This window comes from Mirounga angustirostris, unplaced genomic scaffold, assembly GCF_029215605.1.
Source record: "Mirounga angustirostris isolate CCGP_5_RB_7025 unplaced genomic scaffold, mMirAng1.0.hap1 SCAF_6, whole genome shotgun sequence".
In the NCBI taxonomy this organism is placed as follows: domain Eukaryota; kingdom Metazoa; phylum Chordata; class Mammalia; order Carnivora; family Phocidae; genus Mirounga; species Mirounga angustirostris.
This window is the reverse complement of record NW_026991714.1, coordinates 120,909,534-120,929,754: the sequence shown is the minus strand read 5'-3', so window position 1 is coordinate 120,929,754 and position 20,221 is coordinate 120,909,534. Positions and strand designations below refer to the sequence as shown.

General features: G+C 41.1%; 1 protein-coding gene across 1 annotated transcript in view; it reads right to left on the bottom strand.

Annotated features, from left to right (window-relative positions):
- The window catches only part of KIF11 (kinesin family member 11), a 42,122-nt gene extending 37,037 nt beyond the window's left edge, over positions 1-5,085 (bottom strand). The window contains exon 1 of the mRNA XM_045878428.3: positions 4,733-5,085. Coding sequence (XP_045734384.1) covers positions 4,733-4,809 — 77 coding nt within the window. The 5' untranslated portion in view covers positions 4,810-5,085. The remainder of the gene's footprint in view (positions 1-4,732) is intronic.
- Positions 5,086-20,221: the final 15,136 nt, after the last annotated feature.

The following is a 20,221-nucleotide window of genomic DNA, read 5'->3' as shown; positions in this document are numbered from 1 at the left end:
CACATAGGAGGCATCCTAATATCTGTTAAACTACATACTTAATAAATGTCATCCTAAGAGGAATGATGGAAGAGCTGAAAAGAACCATAGTCCACGAAGTGGCATCATTCAGATATGCATATACCTAACACACATCTGGACCAAAGAGAGAAATGTATTCTTGACCTGAGTTCATTTTTCCCATTCAGTATCACATATTATGAAAGGAAATGGCAAATAGGAAATTATCTTTCTCCTCATCACTAGACAAACCAAGTTGCTGTTTATTTTAAAAATGATACCTCAACATCCTCTGGCATGCCCCATCCCTAGTATATTTTTGAGAGTCAGAAAACCAAATTTGTGATCCTGGGAAATTTAACTCACCAACTTCCTGGTAATATATAATAATGCTATCGATTGTCAAATGTAGTGAAACCTACAGAATGCACATAACCCATGACATGCAATATTATTAAAAGTTCAACAAACCTAAGTCAAAACCAACTTATACTGAGGTAGGCCAAGAGTATCAAGTAGAATGAATTGCTCTCATGTGGTTAAAGGTTTTGCAATTAGTCTATATTCTTAGCATCTCTCAACTAATCTCTGCCTGGATGTGTGATGATGTTAACCACATGAATACCATTCAAGATGTCACAACCAAGTAGTAGATAATCACAAAGATTACACATTTCTAAAAGTTATCAAAACTCCCACTGAAGAGCTTTAAGGACTATTTGTACTATAATAAAAAGTATTGCAAAGCCACTATATTCCTAACCAAACTTCTCTAATTAGAAATTGTAAGGTTCCTGTTAATGATGTTAAACCCATCAATTTGTTGGCCTCACTACAGTTACATTATATTCATTTATTCATTCCATAAATATTCATCTAGTATGTATTATGTGGTAGATATTTGTTTAGGAACTGAGGATATACCAGTGAACAAAACCAAGTTTCAAAAAAAACCAAAACACCCAAGTTCCTATTCTCAGGGAGCTTTTATCCTAGTGTTATAAATAGATATATCAAAGTAAATAAAACAGATTAAGTGGGATTGGAATTAATGATGGGGGAAAATGGGCAGTTGCTATTACTATTTTAGGGTGGTCAGGGAAGGCTTCTCTTCTCTGATATTTAATGATATTTAAGCAGAATCTAAAAAGTGAGGGAGCCAGTCATGTAGCTATTTTGGTGGGAAAGCTTTCTAGGCAGAGTGAAATTGCAAAGGCCCTGTGGTAGAGCCTGGTAGATTGGGGGGGGGGGGCGGTGCCCACAGGGGAGTTAAGTAGGGTGTAATAAAGATAGCCAGTAGTTAGATCATGTGAGGGGTCTATAACCTTCAATCTGTGAGCCAAACCTGGTCCTTTTCATACGAGAGACCTAGATTGATTTTTACAATTTTAAAGGGTTGTTTAATAAAAAAAAAAAAAAAAAAAAAAAAAAAAATCAGATACTGCAGTGGTAGCAGTTCTTTAGCAGATTCATTCCACCACTGAAAACCTGAAAACAACAGACCACACAGTCTTACTGATTTCAGGTAAAAGATGTCCAGCAAAACAGCAAGCACCAACAAACATAGCCCAGGCAAGAACTGTGCAGCAGTTGAGATCAGAAGCCTCCATAAAAGAACAAAGGTTTCAATGGCATCATCGGACCTTATGTTCTACTGTGAGGAGCATGCCAGGGGTGACTCTTTGCTGACAGGGATACCAACTTCAGAAAATCTTCTCAAGGATAAATCTGTATCATCTTGGGGCGCCTGCGTGGCTCAGTTGGTTGGGCGACTGCCTTCGGCTCAGGTCATGATCCCGGAGTCCCGGGATCGAGTCCCGCATCGGGCTCCCTGCTCAGCGGGGAGTCTGCCTCTCCCTCTGACCCTCCTCCCTCTCATGCTCTCTGTCTCTCATTCTCTCTCTCGCAAATAAATAAAATCTTAAAAAAAAAAAATTAAAAAAAAAAAATCTGTATCATCTTAAACTGGAAGAATGAAACAGTTCTGTGTCTCTTCCTAACAAAGCTAATTACAAGCAGCTCCTTAAAGAGATCGACCTTCAGCTTATTTGGTAACCACTGCTAATAACTAAAACGCTCTGAACTTGGAATAATGAACTCTGAAGTCTTCATTTTCCAAGTTGTCCTTTCTCTAAAATATCCTTTGCTGATTTAATATAGAATTAACAGTCTTGTTCTCCGTTTGGTAACTATAGCATCACACTGGGTTACTGTTTAAGGAAAGCTGGTCTGGGCCTTTTTAAAAACACAATTAGGGGCGCCTGGGTGGCTCAGATGGTTGGGCATCTGCCTTTGGCTCAGGTCATGATCCCCGGTTACTGGGATTGAGCCCTTCATGGGGTTCCTTGTTAGTGGGGAGTCTGCTTCTTCCTCTCCCTCTGTCTTTCCCCCTGCTCGTGCTCTCTCTCTTTCTGTCTCAAATTAATAAATAAAATCTTTAAAAAAAATAAATAAATAAAACACAATTATACACTTTTAAAATATATGAATGATTCATAAAAGTTCAGATCTAAATTGCTAAAGCACTTGTCTAGATTCAAATGCCAAAATTAACTTAAATCCTAAAACCTTTATATTATGTTCTTAATAGGACTTATGCAAACCTGCACACTTATACAAGGGGGAGGAATGTTTTGCATATATGTCTTTGTATATACATATATCAAAGCCTATTTCCTTATTAAAACTTCTCTCTATAAAAACTATCAGTTCCTCAATTCCAGAAGTTATATCTTTCTCTTGAGCTGTGTATAGGTAGAATAAAAAATTCTCTTCATATGGTTATAATACTAGTAAAGGACATAATAAAGATTGTATTCATTGTAATTAAGTAATAAAGTCATCTCTCTCTTGAAATCTTGCTGACCTCTTAGGTTACAATAAACTGTGCCAATTAAAAATGTAAAATTAAAAAAAAATCAGAGAATATGTGACAGAGACTACATGTAGCTTGCAAAGCCTAAAATACTTGAAAATATTTACTATGTGAGCCCTTTACAGAAAAGGTTTGACAACCTCGAGGGCCTCATAAATTGTTTACTTACTAAAGCTTAAGGACATATTTGCCCTAGGAAAGATATTTGAAAAAGAAAAGAAAGCATGAAAAGAAAAACATCTCTTTATACAAAAATTACTGTAAATAATTAGACACAACCTAAGCACTTTTCATGAATGACAAAGTAAAAGAAATCTCTTTTTAGGTAAGACTTGAAATGTATGGGGATAATAAACATGAATAATGTTTAATTCTTGGGGAGAGGAAGGGGGCTGGAGAGGGATACAATGGGGCTCCAATTGTAATGATTGTTTTGTTTCTAATTTAGGTGATGGACACACAGATGTTTGTTACTTTGTTCTCCATAACTTTTTATAGGTCTGACATATTTTGTAACTAACAATAAAAACGAAAATTAAAGAAAATAAAACCATCCAGAAAAAGCAGTATTGTCTAGCCTTATTAAACAATCAAAATAATCTAAAACTTTGCGTCTGTGGGGGCCTGGCTGGCTCAGTAGGTACAGCATGCAACTCTTATCTCTGGGTTGTGAATTCGAGCCTCACACTGGGTGTAGAGATTGCCTAAAAATAAAATCTTTAAAAAATAAATAAAAATTTGCATTTTTCATTACAGGCTGTTATTTTTTTTTCAATCTTCAAAACAAGTAACTGTTAACAGAAGCTCTAGAGTACAACTAGTAAGTGGTCGAACTTAAGGTTACCATCAAATTTTCTCTCTGACACCTAGTTCAGAAAGCTAGCTATTATCTTTGACATCTACAATTCAAGTCACCAAAGCTGAGGAGGCAATAATTTAAGACAGTTTCTTCACACATTTTAAAAATAACCCCTTTTTAAAAATTTTAGAACTTTTGGATTTACAGAAAAGTTGCTGATAGTTGGTAGAATTTTTAAAACAACAGCAACAAAAACAGACACACAAAACACACAGACCAGTAAACTGTGGAGGGCTTCTAAAAAGCTGAATAAATCAATCTCTAATTAAGCAACAGTTTGTATAACGAGTATGTTCTTCCTCTACTAATTTTAAAATTGGGGAGTTATTTGGAAACCAATCTGGGGAGAGCTGAACACCTCCACCCCACTCACCCCGAAGAAACTATCTCCTTTGGTCTAAGACCAAGTTGCAGTACAATCAGAAAGCTATACTGGCTTAAGTTGTCTCCTTTTAAAAACATAAACTCACTCTATAAGCTAATCTTTAAAATTTAAATATAATGATGTTTTCTTGTTTGGTAGGGATTAAGAAAACATAGTATCTACAAGAAAGGGAACAAATGATCGATTGTGCTTTTAGAAATGATGGAGAGGACGGTAATCCCAACATCAGTACTAAAACACCTGCAAAGCAGGTATGCAGTCTTATTTCCAAACTGAGAAACTGCAAGAAGTGGCATATACAAGTGCCACCTAAATCTTTTCCAACATTAGTTTTTTAAAAGAACATACTTTTCCCTAAAGACCCGCGATCAAATTCTCCTTCTGAATAGCGGTTTAAAATATAACCTCCTGTACAAATACCCTTTCTTCGGAAACAGGCACTAATTTACTCACAGCAATCTGGTGTCATTTTTATCGACCGAATGCGGAAAACTGCGAAACAGGAAGGTCTGCTCCCCGCAGAAACTGCAAACAAAATTCCTCTCTCCGGACAACACAGGAGGGAGCCTAGCAGCAAAGCCCCGCACTCCCAATCCTGCCGGGTTCGCCCTACCTGCATCTCACCACCACCTGGATGTTCTTTCCCTTCTCCTCTTTCTTCTTCGCGGAGGAATTCGGCTGGGACGCCATGACGATCCCCGCGCGAAGGTCAAGGCCTGGCTGTGGACTCGGGAGCTGTGGGGCGCGGAGGGGCCCTGCGGTCGGCGCGGCCTGGGTGCCCACCTCCCCCGCCGCGTACTGACGTGGCCGCGGAAAGCCACGCGAGCAGCTCGACGTCTCCGCTCTCCACCAGGGGCTCTGACTGACCGAGGCGCCTGTCCCGCACTAGCGGGAGCCTCAGAACCACCAATATCGTCTCCGCCCGAAGCCTCGGAAACAGCAACGACTCGGCGCCTCAATTTGAAAAAGGAGCCGAGACGCCGAGCCAATAGCAGCGCCCTGGGCGCGCGGGGCACCATGGGACGCGGTGTCGTCACCAGGGCCCCCGCCCTCGGGGCGTGGCCCGCGGGAAAGTAAGAAGCTGGTCTGTCCTTACTCGCCTGGAACTTAGTCCGATGGGGGAGACGCGCGAGTAAACACTGTGACTCTTCAACGTGACCTTGTCCAAGTTACATAACGTCTGTAAACCAAGATTTCCTCATCTTCAAAATGGAAATAATAGCAACCATTTCAGAGGGTTCGGTGAGAATTGAGCTAGCGCGGGCAAATAGCTTAGACTAGAACATGTAGTGTCAGGAAGGCTGGCCATGATTATAATTATTAGCGAATTGTACGACAGTGTTATGGAAGCACATAGGAGAGAGGTCCAAAGCGAGCCCCCTTCTCGGAGGCAGCGTCCAGAATAGCCTTGAGTAACTAGGAAGTGTTAAGAAATAGGGTTACCACGAGTACCAAATCGCGATGAAATGGATGTTAAATGTCACTTTTAGGACTCTGAATTTATCCTTTAACTGATGAGAAGATGTCACCGTTAAATGATTCCAAGCAAAAGGCAGTACCGCACTTGCCTTTTCGGACTACCATTCCGGAACGACTGACGCAGGCTCAGGGCGCGCTTCGCTCCCTCTACGTGGCGCCGCATCCCCCTCCCCTCCCCCGGGGCGTCTCAAGGAGTTTGAGCTAGCGCCCGCAGCCGTCAGCCTACAAATCCCAGCAGGCTCCGCTCCGTGGGCCCCGCCCCCGCTGGGTAACTTCCGGCTTTCCGGAGACGTATTGCGAGCGACCTGGCGCTGTTTGGGGTGACTGGACAGCTTCAGGTGTAGGACCTGGGCCCAGGAAATACTGAATCTTGGGCCTATGCCGTAGTCAGCTCAAGGAGCTGAGCTTCTGGGTCACACTTAGCCCACAGGAACCTAGGTATCATTTAATTTTTTTTTTAAAGATTTTATTTATTTGAGAGAGAGAGAAAGCATGAGGTGGGGAGGGTCAGAGGGAGAAGCAGACTCCTCGCTGAGCAAGGAGCCCGATGCGAGACTCGATCCCGGGACTCCAGGATCATGACCTGAGCCGAAGGCAGTCGCTTAACCGACTGAGCCACCCAGGCGCCCTATCATTTAATTTTTTTAAGTAAGGGCCAGATGGAATGGAAAACTCTCAGGCGCCTTTTGTGTTCCTCTACTTATTAACTTCCGGCATTCCCCCAAGGAGACATCTCAGTATACAGCTCGGATCGCTGATCACCTTCATTATGCATAGCTAGGTGTCTACTGTTATCTGTGATGGCTCACCAGCATCTCAAAGTGGACCTGTACAAAACGAAACTCTTTATCCCCGTTACCACCACCCTAATCCTCATCTGGACCCATGGCACTAACCAGACCTTTGATTCCTTCGTCCTCCACCACATCCAGTGCACTCCTGTTGGTTTTACTGCCTCCGCCATCACTCTAGGCCAAGTCTCTCTCTCTCTTTTTTTTTTAATTTAAATTCAATTAATTTCAGAGGTAGAGTTCAGTGATCCATCAGTCTTAAATAATACCCAGTGCTCATTACATCACATGCCCTCCGGTCCATCACCCAGTTACCCCATTCCCCCCACCACCCTCCCCTTCAGCAAACCTCCAGTTTGTTTCCTATGATAAAGAGTCTCTTAATGGTTTGTCTCCCTCTGTGATTTCCTCTTGTTTTATTTTTCCCTCCCTTTCCCAATAATCCTCTGTTTTGTTTCTTAAATTCCGCATGAGTGAGATCATATGGTATTTGTCTTTCTCTGATGGACTTATTTGGCTTAGCATAATACCCTGTAGTTCATCTATGTTGTTGAAAATGGCAAGATTTCGTATTTTTTTTTTTGATGGCTGAGTAGTAGTCTACTGTGTGTGTGTGTGTGTGTGTGTGTACCACATCTTCTTTATCCATTCATCTGTTGATGGACATCTGAGCTCTTTCCATAGTTTGGCTATTGTGGACGTGGCTACTCTAATAAACATTGGGGTACAGGTGCCCCTTCGGAGCACTGCATTTGTATCTTTGGGATAAGTACCCAGTAGTGCAATTGCTGGATTGTAGGGTAGGTCTCTTTTCAACTTTTTTTTTTTTAAGATTTTATTTATTTATTTGACAGAGAGTGATAGCGAGAGCAGGAACACAAGCAGGGGGAGGGGGAGAGGGAGAAGCAGGCTTCCTGCTGAGCAGGGAGCCCGACGCAGGGCTCGATCCCAGGACCCTGGGATCATGACCTGAGCCAAAGGCAAATTCTTAACGACTGAGCCACCCAGGCGCCCCTCTTTTCAACTTTTTGAGGAGCCTTCATTCTGTTTTCCAGAGTGGCTGCACCAGTTTGCACTCCCACCAACAGTGTAAGAGTGTTCCCCTTTCTCCGAACCCTCACAACATCTGTCATTTCCTGTGTTGTTGATTTTAGCCATTCTGACCCGTGGGAGGGTGTATCTCATTGTGGATTTGATTCATATTTCCCTGATGCTGAGTAATGTTGAGCATTATTTTATGTGTCTGTTGGCCATCTGTATGTCTTCTTTGGAGAAATGTCTGTTTATGTCTTCTGCCCGTTTCTTGATTGGATTTTTTGTTCTTTGGGTATTCAGTTTGGTAAGTTCTTTATAGATTTTGGATACTACGGGCGCCTGTGTGGCTCAGTCGTTAAGCGTCTGCCTTCGGCTCAGGTCATGATCCCAGGGTCCTGGGATCAAGCCCTGCATCGGGCTCCCTGCTCTGCGGGAGGCCTGCTTCTCCCTCTCCCATTCCCCCTGCTTGTGTTCCCTCTCTCGCTGTGTCTCTCTGTCAAATAAATAAATAAAATATTAAAAAAAAAAAAAAAGATTTTGGATACTACCCCTTTATCTGATAAGACATTTGCAAATATCCTCTCCCATTCTGTCAATTGTAGGCCAAGTCTCTATCCCTTCTCTGAAACACTGTCCTTAAGTATTCCTACATGGGCTCTTTTCTCCTCTCCCCACTGCATTCACTCAGCAAAGGGAAGAATCCTTTAAAAGAATCAGACCATGCCCTTCATTTACTTTTTAACCTCACAATAGCTTCTCCTTGAACTTTGAATAAAATCCAAACTCCTGACCATGTCCTGTGAGGCCTTCATTATACCGCATTTGCCTATCCCAACATCAACTCCTGCTACTAACCACATAGCTCACTACCATGCTCCAGAGCTTCTAAGTGCTCTCTTGTAGACAGGCCTTTGCATATCTCTTTTAGTTTGGTTCTTTGCATGACTTACTCATTCTTATCCTTCAGATCTCAGCTCCACTTTCTCTTTTAAAAGGCTTTTCCTGGCCACCCTATCTAAAGCATTTTACTCCTGTTTCAAGACTCTGTTTATTTCCTTCATAACACATATTACAGTCTGTGATTACATTGTCAGTGTATTGTCTCTCTACTCTGCTAGAATGTAAATTTCATCAGGGACTGTGGATTGTCTTATTCAGTGTTGTTTTCTTGGTGTTCTTTAACACAGCCTTACACAAAGTAGTCACTCAATAAATATATGAGGGCTGGAAGGAAATTACTTAACCTTTTTCTATCTTGGTTTCCTTATCTGTATAATGGACATAATAATGATTACTATTATTGTGAAGATTAAAATAATAATATGTATAAAGTGGCTAGTACATGGTAGACCAAAAAAAAAAAAAAGCTAATTTCTTCTTTTTTTCTCAGGAAATACCTGAACAATGTTTATATTAACAATCATTTGGGTCAATGCAAGAAATTCCAGGGTCTCCATTTGGTAATAGTTATAGCTTCCATTTATCTAGAGCTACAATGTGTCAGACTCTATGAAAGGTTTTGTATGCATGATCTCATTTAATCTTCAGAACAATTCTCTGAAGTAGGAACTATTATTTCTCACTATTTTATCAATACATAGGTCAAGTAAGTTTATTGTCTGTACTCACACAGGTAATAAGTGACAGAGAAGGAACTCAGAATTCGTTCTGATTCCAAATCACAGGTCATTCATTAACTGCTATCTCCCCACCTATCTTTTCTTGTTCTCAGTGCACATGCATTCACTTTCATCACACCCTTGTTGGGTGCTTGACTATGGTCCAGGCAGTGAAAAGATAGGCTGTATTATAGTTCCTGCCCTCAAGACTAAGTCTGATGGAGACAGCCAGGGTCTAATGGACATTTGTAAGAGGTTTGTTACACCACACAGGTGGCTGTCTCTGATACGGCATTTTGTACTGCCCCAGTAGAGCCCAAACTACTCAACCTAATCAACACTTCTCTCTTGAAAGTCTATCTATGATTAGAAAATAATTTTAATATTCTAAGTATAGTTAACCTGGATTTCACCAAAGCAACATCACTGCCCATGTGTTTGGTCTGGCATTTTCCTTTCAATAGTGTGTATACTTCTTATATAAGTTAATTGATTTTTTAAAAATAAAACATGGACATTGTTCTGAGATTTAAATAGTATAATAGATTAAATAGATTTAAATAGCCTGGGTGGCTCAGTCAGTTGAGCATCTGCCTTCGGCTCAGGTCATGATCCCAGGGTCTGGGATCAAGCCCCACAGCGGGCTCTCTGCTCAGCTGGGAGTCTGCTTCTCCCTCTTCCTCTCCCTCTGCCTGCAGCTCCTTCTGCTTGTGTGTGCTCTCTCTCTGTCAAATAAATAAATAAAATCTTTTTTAAAATGTAATAGTAATTGGCTTATAACAAAAAGGTATTTCCTTACCTTATCCCACTCCAATCCCTCCAGGTCTCTACTCCAGAAGCAACAACTTTCAATTTGTTTTAGCTATTTTTTTCTAGTATTTACACATTTCCATTTTTGTAAGGAATTTGTATTTACTGTTATCTTTTGATTACTCAACTTTAGACTTTATTTATTGACTACTTATTATGGAAGATAAGGATTTAGTTATCAAATGTTATGATCCCCTCTACTTTCCCTCCCTCATACATCCAATATTATAGTGTTTTTTAAATCAAAAATCTATATTTAGGTTATTATGCCTATTCATAGCTGAGCATTTCAGACTAGTGAGATTATGTTTTCTTTCTTTTTGTCTATCCTAAAGTTAATAACTGCCTAGTTTTGTTTGCTTATTTTTCCTTGTGCATTTCCAAATTCTTCCTACAGCTCCCAATAGTCTCTCACTAAAATTTTCCACCAATTCAATGCATCAGAAATCTATTAGTTTCAAGTTGTTTCTTACTGGATTGCTTACTCTCTAGACCTGCAGCCCAGCTGCCATCCCCTTCTTTCTTTCTTATCCTTCTTTCTTATCCTAGGAGTTCCTTTTGCCTTTTTCCTGGGTTGGATATGTTTTCTGGATTTCGTCTGTGTATTTTTTCTTGGTTTTCTCCATTATTAAATGGATCACATCCTGAAAAAGAGTGTAGAGGAGATAAATTGCTTGAGAACTTGCTTGTTTTTATTCTACCCTGACATTTGATTGCTAAGCAGATTATATGGAGAATTCCAGAATCTAAGTATTTTTACTTCAGATTTTTTTCAGGGTGTGTGTGTATTGGTTCCTTATTTAAATTTATTATGGCTGCTATAATAAATCTCCACAAACTTGGTGGTTTAAAACAACAAATTTATTTTTTCTTTCACAGTTCTAGAGGCCAGAAGTCTAAAATCAACTGCAAAACTGTCTGGCCATTCCTAGACTTACCACCTGACCCAGCAATTCCACTCTTAGGTATATACACAGTAGAAATGAAAACAAATGTCACATAAAAATCAGTACGCAGGGGCGCCTGGGTGGCTCAGATGGTTAAGCGTCTGCCTTCGGCTCAGGTCAAGATCCCAGCGTCCTGGGATCGAGTCGCGCATCGGGCTCCCTGCTCCTTGGGAGCCTGCTTCTCCCTCTGCCTCTCTCTCTCTCTCTGTCTCTCATGAATAAATAAATAAAAATAAAATCTTTAAAAAAAAATCAGTACGCAAATTATTCATAATAGCCAAAAAATAGATAAAACACAAATGTCCATTCTTTCACAGTTCTGGAGGCCAGAAGTCTGAAGTCAAATTCACAAGGTCAAAATCAAGATATCAGCAGAGCTGGGCTCCTCTGGAAATTCTAGGGGGAAAATCTATTCCTTGTGCCTTCCAGCTTCTGGTGACTGCTAGCATTCATTGGCTTATGGCTCATCACTGCAATCTCTGCCTCAATGCCTTTTTCCGTTCTGTGTCAAATCTCTCTCTGACTCTCTCTTATAAGGATACATGTGATTACATTTAGGGTTTACCTGAGTAATCAGGGATAATCTCCCCATATCAAGATTCTTTTTTTTAAAAGATTTTATTTATTTATTTGACAGAGAGAGACACAGCGAGAGAGGGAACACGAGCAGGGGGAGTGGGAGAGGGAGAAGCAAGCTTCCCACTGAGCAGGGAGCCCGACATGGGGCTCAATCCCAGGACCCTGGGATCATGACCTGAGCTGAAGGCAGACGCTTAACGACTGAGCCACCCAGGCGCCCCCATATCAAGATTCTTAAGCATATCTTCAACGTCCTTTTCTGCTGTATAAGGTAACATCCACAAGGATTAGGAAGTTGATGTCTTTTGGGGAGCCATTCAACCTACCATAGGAAAGAGGTCATGAAAATATTTATTCAGCTGCTGTGCTGTTAAATGTCTTAGTCTGTGCTTATAAGGATCCTGGATTTATATCTAGTGGATTAAAAATAGAGCTTTCATTAGCAATGAAAAAAGCTAAAGCAAAGACCCCAAGTAAGATTAAATGTAGTTATATTCTGTTCTCTTATCAAAAGTGAAAAATTTTCTGTGTGCTGTCATTTTGAATGTCTAGCTGTCAATGGTTTTATTGTAAATCCAGTTTTTATCCATCAGAAATATAATCCTCCAATATTTGTATAATTTTCAGGGGTATATAATTTTTTAAAAAAGATTTTATTTATTTATTTGAGAGAGAGAATGAGAGAAAGCACATGAGAGGGGGGAGGGTCAGGGGGAGAAGCAGACTCCCTGCTGAGCAGGGAGCCTGATGCGATCCTGGGACTCCAGGATCATGACCTGAGCCGAAGGCAGTCGCTCAACCAGCTGAGCCACCCAGGCGCCCCCAGGGGTATATAATTTTTTTAAAAGATTTTATTTACTTATTTGACCGAGAGAGAGCGCGTACGCACAAATGGGGAGCAGCAGGCAGAGGGAGAGGGAGAAGCAGGCTCCCCATTGAGCAGGGAGCCCAGGACCCTGGGATCATGACCTGAGCTGAAGGCAGATGCTTAACCAACTGAGCTATATAACCCCAGGGTTATATAATTGATTTAGATACTTGTGGGAAGTCATAAAACAAGGCTAGAGTAGGAGATAGTGGTGATTCATTAATTGCACTCATTAATCACTTCAGAAATAACTGAATCTTGAACTTTGAAAAGCTCTTTTACTAATTAAAATAATCGTTCCGGGGCGCCTGGGTGGCTCAGTCGTTAAGCGTCTGCCTTCGGCTCAGCTCATGATCCCCGGGTCCTGGGATCAAGTCCCACATTGGTCTCCCTGCTCAGTGGGAAGCCTGCTTCTCCCTCTCTCACTCCCCCTGCTTGTGTTCGCTCTCTCGCTCTCTGTCAAATAAATAAAATCTTTAAAAAAAAATAAAATAAAATAATTGTTCCCCATTAATATTTATTCTATAATCTATAATAAATAATTGTTCCAAAAATACTTTTAAAATCTCAATGTGGAGATACTATCTCACATTCACTAGTATATTAAAAGCAAAAACAAAAAAAACAACAGATAATAACAAGTGTTGCAAGGATGTAGAGAAATTGGAATCCTCACATGTTGCTGGTAGGAATGCAAAATGGTGCAGCCACTTTGCAAAACAGTCTGGCAGTTCCTAGATTTACCACATGCCCTAACATTTCCACTCCTAGGTATTCAGTCAGTAGAAATTAAAACAAATATCCACATAAAAATTTGTATGCAGGGGTGCCTGGGTGGCTCAGTCAGTTAAGCATCCGATTCTTTTTTTTTTTTTTTTTTTAAGATTTTACTTATTTATTTGACAGAGAGAGACACAGCGAGAGAGGGAACACAAGCAGGGAGAGTGGGAGAGGGAGAAGCAGGCTCCACGCAGAGCAGGGAGCCCGATGTGGGACTCGATCCCAGGACCCTGGGATCATGACCTGAGCCGAAGGCAGACGCTTAACCGACTGAGCCACCCAGGCACCCTAAGCATCCGATTCTTGATTTTGGCTCAGATCATGATCTCAGGGTTGTGAGATTGAGCCCCATTTGGCTCTATGCTGGGCTCTGGGCTGGACGTGGAGCCTGCTTAAGATTCTCTCTCTCCCTTTCCTTCTGCCCCTCCGCCCTCGCTCATGTGCGTGCATGCTCTCTGTCTCTTTCTCTCTCTCTCCCTCTCTTTCCCTCTCTCTCCCTCTCAAAAAAAAAAAATCTTAAAGCGGCAAATTTTGTGGTATATGAATTATATCTCAATAACAAAAAAATTCAACGTGATTTTTGTTATTTGTAATGGAAATACTGCTATCTTCTCTCTGTAGTGATTCATTTTTAAATATAAAAAGTGCTGGGTCTGGGGCTCCTGGGTGGCCCAGTCGATTGAGTGTCTGACTCTTGGTTTCAGCTTAGATTGTGATCTTGGGGTGGTGAGATCAAGCCCCATGTCAGGCTCTGAGCTCAGCATGGAGTCCAATTGAGATTCTCCCTCTCCCTCTACCCCTCCCACTCGTGCACTCCCTCTCTCTCTGGAATAAATAAATAAATCTTTAGAAAAGGAAAAGAGTATCAAAAGCATATGTGAGGGAGGCCTGGGTGGCTTAGTCGGTTAAGCAGCTGCCTTCGGCCCAGGTCGTGATCCCAGGGTCCTGGGATCAAGTCCCACATTGGGCTCCTTGCTCAGCAGGGAGCCTGCTTCTCCCTCTCTCTCCCTCTGCTTGTGCTCTCTCTGTCAAATAAATTTAAAAAATCTTTAAAAAAAACAAGGGCATATGTGATACCATATAATAATAATAAAAAAAAAGTGCTGGGGTGCCTTGGTAGTGCATTCGGTTAGGCGTCCATCTCTTGGTTTCAGCTCAGGTCACGATTTTGGGGTGGTGGGACTGAGCCCTGCCTCCGGCTTCATGCTCAGTGTGGAGTCTGCTTGAGATTCTCTTGCCCTCTCCCTCTACCCCTCCCACTTGTGCTCTCTCGCTCTCTCTCTAAAATAAATAAATCTTATTAAAAAATAAATATAAAAAGTGCTTTTGGCAAAAAAAAATTAATTTAGACACAAACCTTACACCCTTTATAAAAATTAACTCAAAATGGACCACATAAACATAAAATATAAAACTGTAAAACTCCTCGAAGGCAACACAGGAAACAATCTAGATGACCTTGGATTTCGTGATGACTTTTTAGATACACCAAAAGTACAATCCATGAAAGAAATAATCAGTAAGTTGGATTTCATTAAAATTAAAATTTTCTGCTCTGTGAAAGATACTATCAAGAGAATGAAAAGACAAGCCACATACTGGGAGAAAATTTTAGCAAAAGATGTGTTTGGACAATTATGCAAAAGATGCAAAGAACACTTCAAACTAAAAAATAAGAAAACAACGCAATTATAAAATGGGCCCGCGTTAATGGGAGGACTCCTTTCACAATGTATACATACATACATCACCACATTGCACATTTTTTTTAGATTTTTTTAAAAGGTTTTATTTATTTGAGAGAGAGTACAAGCACGAGTGGGGGAGGGGCAGAAGGAGAGGGAGAGAAGCAGACTCTTCACTGAACGCAAAGCCTGACACGGGGCTCCATCCCAGGGCCCCAAGATCATGACCTGAGCTGAAGTCAGATGCCTGACCAACTGGAGCCACCCAGGCACCCCAATTTTAAGATTTTATTTTTAAGTAATCTCTACATCCAGCGTGGGGCTTGAACTCACAACCCTGGGATCAAGTGTTGCATGCTCCACCTAGCGAGCCAGCCAGGTGCCGCCACATTGTACACTCTAAATATAATTTTGTCTGTCACTTATATGTCAATAAAGCTGGGAGGGGGCTGGCAAACAGGCCAAAGACCTTAACAGAGACCTGAGCAAAGAAGAATACAGATGGCAAATAAACATGTGAAAAGATGCTCCACATCATGTCATCAGGGAAATGTAAATTGAAACAACAACAAGATACCCTACATACCTATTAGAATGGCCAAAATCCAAAACACTGACAACACCAAATGCTGGTAAGAATGTGGAGCAATAAGAACTTTCATTCATTGTGGGTGGGAATACAAAATAGTATGACCACTTTGGTCATTTCCTACAAAACTAAACATATTCTTATTATACAGTCCAGCAATCATGCTCCCTAGTATTTTTTTAAAAGATTTTATTTATTTATTTATTTGAGAGAGGGAGAGAGAGAAACAGCATGAGAGGAGAGAGGGTCAGAGGAAGCAGCAGGCTCCCTGCTGAGCTGGGAGCCCGACGCGGGACTCGATCCCAGGACTCCGGGATCATGACCCGAGCTGAAGGCAGTCGCTCAACCAACTGACCCACCCAGGCGCCCCATGCTCCCTAGTATTTACCCAAAGGAGTTTTATGTTTACATAAAAAACTGCACACAGATGTTTAGCAGCTTTACTCATAATTGCCAAAATAACGGAAGCTACCAATATGTTCTGCAGTAGGTGAGGGCATAAACAATCTGTGGTACCTCCAGACAATAGAATATTTATCAGCACGAAAAAAGTGATGAACAATTAAGCCATAAAAAGACATGGAAGAAACTGAAATGCATATTATTAAATGAAAGAAGCCAATCTGAAAAGGCTATATACTATATTATTCCAACTATTTGACATTCTGGAAAAGGCAGAATTATGGATACAGTGAAAAGATCAGTGGTTGCTAAGGGTTGGGGAAAGGAGGAATAATAGGCAGAGCACAGAGGATTTTTTTTAGAGAGAGAGAACAAGAGCAAGTTGGGGAAGAGGGGCAGAGGGAGAGGGAAAGAGAATCTTAAGCAGGCTCCATGCCCAGCACAGAGCCCAATGTGGGGCTCGATCTCACAACTCTGAGCTCAAATCAAAAGTCAGCCAGCTGCTTAACTGACTGAGCCACCCACACACTCCTAGCATAGAGGATTTTTAGGGCAGTGAAAATGCTATGTACTATACTATAATGGTGGATGTATGTTATTATACGTTTGTCCAAACCCATAGAATGTACAATACTGGAGCCCCACGTCAGGCTTTTCACTCAGCAGGGAGTCTGCTTGAGATTCTCTCTCTCCTTTGTCCTCTGCCCCCCCCACTCTCTCTCAAATAAATAAATAAATCTTTAAAAAAAAAAAAAAGAACATACAATACCAAGAGTGAGCCCTAATGTAAACTAAGGACTTTGGGTGATAATGATGTGTCAGTGTAGGTTCATCCATTGTAATAAATTGATGGTGGGTGAATATTGATAATGGGAGAGGCTATGCATATGTGGGATCAGGAGTATATGGGATATCTATATACCTTCCACTCATCTTTTCGGTTAATCTAAAACTGCTCAAAAACAAACAAACAAAGAAACATAAATAAATAAATAAATAAATAAATAAATAAATAAATAAATAAAGCAAGCAAGCTATGGTGCTTGGCTGGCTCAGCCTGTGGAGTATGTGACTCTTGGTCTTGGGATTATGAGTCTGAGCCCCATGTTGGGTGTAGAGATTACTTAAAAATAAAATCTTTATATTTTTAAAAATAAAAATAAAGCCTGTAATCCCTTGGAAAAAAAGATTCTAATCATTTCACAGAGCTTTATTCTTACCTTGATAACAAAGAAAAGCATTTTTATTATTTTTTATTTTTTTTAAGATTTTGTATTTATTTATTTGACAGAGAGAGATAGCGAGAGCAGGAACACAAGCAGGGGGAGTGAAAGGGGTAGAAGCAGGCCTCCCGCCAAGCAGGGATCCCAATGTAGGGCTCAATCTCAGGATCCTGGGATCATGACCTGAGCCGAAAGCAGACGCTTAATGACTAAGCCACCCAGGCACCCCAAAGAAAAGCATTTTTAATAGGCATTCTACTATCTTAGTACAGAATTGCATTTTATTGAAATATAAATTTGTGTTTTGTTCTCCCTGTATTTCCTTCCAAGCAAGTAGGTAGGCCTTTCTGAATAATTGAAGGATGACAAATGTTTGCTACTGTCTGGGACTTTCTATTTGCAACCTTTTGGAAATTACTAGTAATCTGGAGAAATGAGTGTTTTATATAACCCACGAACTCATTAGCATATTTTCCAAAAATATTAGTTTATACCCATGATTATTACTACAACTTTATGTCTTTAAAATTTGCCCTAATAATTATTATAGTAGATATGATTTTATAATCACAAACATGGGTGGTTTGTATAAGAAATATCACATATTAAATATGATCCTGAAAAAAAATATATGACCCTGAGTTCTTCTTCCACCTGGAAACATCAGTCTTGATTACTATTGCAAATCCCTCCCACATTCACACTCTGGGATATGAAGAGGTCCAGGGGTTTTTCACACAGAGAAAACGTGTGGAGAACCTTCCAGGTTTTGATTTATACAGGTTACTTCTGAGATGCCTATTTGTACAACTGCAAGTAATTCCTGAAGACTGGGAACTCTGTGGCCTCTGTGCCACCATTAGGGCTGGGCATTTTTGCCCCAGAAATTTGAAGACAGTGTTTTCTAGTTTCTGCTACTGCTGAGAAGTCCAAAGCCATTCCAATTCCTGATCATTTATATGTGGCCTTTTTCCCCCCTCTTTGGAACCTTAAGCAGTCTGCTCTTTCCCTTCAGTGTGCTGAAATTCTGTAATGAAATGCCTTGGTGTGTGTCTACTTTCACCTATTGGGCTGGGCATTTGGTGAATTCTTTCAGTCTGGCAACTCATTTCCTTCAGTTGTGGGAAATGTTTTTAAATTATTCATTGAGGGCACCTGGATGACTCAGCTGGTTAAGTGTCTTTGGCTCAGGTTATGATCTCTGGGTCTGGGAATCCAGCCCCAAGTCAAGCTCCCTGCTCAGCAGGGAGTCTGCTTGTCTCTCCATCCCTCTCCCATCTCATGCTCTCTCTCTCTCTCACAAATAAAATCTTAAAAAAAAAATTATTCTACTTGTTTTCTCTGTTCTTCCTTTCTGGAATTCCTACGTGTGGGTAATAGATTTCCACCATGTAGTGATTACCACTGTTAATGTTTTGATGTACTTCTTTCCAATTATCTATATGTATATTTTTAATAATTGAGATCATAAATATGTAGTTTTGCAACCTGGATTTTTATTTAACATAAGCATTCTTCCAAGCCCTTGAAAATTCTCCATAAATATATATTTTTTAAGATTTTATTTATTTGACAGAGAGAGACATAGTGAGAGCAGGAACACAAGCAGGGGGAGTGGGAGAAGGAGAAGCAGGCTTCCCACTGAGCAAGGAGACTGATGCAGGGCTCGATCCCAGGACCCTGAGATCATGACCTGAGCCGAAGGCAGACGCTTAACGACTGAGCCACCTAGGCGCCCCTCCATAAATATTTTTATTTGTATGATCTTTTAAGGCTCTTGAGCAACATCTATGCAAATCTTTAGTGAACAGTTGAGGAGCACTTGACTTTAGCTATCTTTTTCCATAGTTGCCAGAATCGTGTTAGGTTCTGTGGGTATGCATGCCAAAGAGAACAAACAGTATGTCTGCATGTCCTTATAAACGGAGGGAAAAAACACAGTTCATGAACTGTTCATAAGCCTATAAAAAAAATCCTAAAATGCTTAAGTATAGAGTTCCCCAAATCCAAATTTGTGTTGCTGTAGTGTCCTAATAGTAGAATCTCAGTAGCAAAGGTTAGCTGTGAGAGAACAGGAGAGGTTTCCAGTTCTCTGGGCTTCTGGCAGATTCCGGATTATGCCAGACTCTCTCCTCTCCCAAACTATTGCAATTGATATTTCTCCACTGTCTGGAGTTTTTCCCTCACCTGTTCCTATAACTGGCTCCCTTTCAAGGACTTCAAGGTCACTTCCTCAGAGGAAACACCCCCTTCTCCAACCACTCTATCTGAAGTAACCCCCAGAACTCTTTCATGAAACTCAATTTCTTTCTTTCACCACTTAGTGAAAGAAGATGCTGAAATTTTACTCTTACATGTTTTTCTTTCTTTGCCATACCTCAAAACCCTTTCTAGAGACCAAAGATGTCCAGGAGAATTAGGATTCTTTCAGCAGGAAAGCAAAGAGAAAAGGGGATATTCAGTGTTTGCAACTTTCAAACTAGGCTTTTAAGGGAAAGCCCTGAGAAGAGCCCTAAGTAAGACGGTGACATAAGGGGAACCAGATGACTGCTCCTATCCAACTCCAAACTCAAGTTGAGAAACTCCTGGCTGGAACATTAGATGGGACAAAAGGGATTTAGGAAGAAGCTGATGGGGAGAATAGGAACTGGAGAGAGAGAGAGAGAGAGGAAGAGAGAGAGGAAATCCTAGGTGAGGTTCTGGTGAGGGCTTAACCCATGAGAAGGGCCACAGAAGCTGGCTCTCCATTGACAGCTGCCTATGCAGCCCGAACACTGAACCCTATGCTCTAAGTTTTTGCTGATCTCCCACCTAAACAGTCCCATGTATACACTCCTGCTGTCAACAGCCCAGGACATGAATAAGCCCCTTTAATACAGCTAGTGAGAACTTGCCACTTCCCCCCACCAGTGGGCAATAGTGATGATGGAGGGAAAGTTCCAGAACTGTTACTTGGGTGAAGCTAGACAGCAGAAAAACCCACCCTGGTTACATCATCATATCATCATTTTATTTTTATTTATTTAAAAAAAATTTTTTTAAACCATTTTATTTATTTGAGAGCGAGAGTGAGTTAGAGAGCACAAGCAGGGGGAGCAGCAGAGGGAGAGGGAGAAGCAGGCCTCCCGATGAGCAGGAAGCCCGATGTGGGTCTCAATCCCAGGACCCTGGGATCATGACCTGAGCTGAAGGCAGACTAACGAACTGAGCCACCCAGGTGCCCCCATATCATCATTTTAAACGTTTATTTATTTAATTATTTGAGAGAGAGAGAGGGAGTGCATGAGTGGGAGGG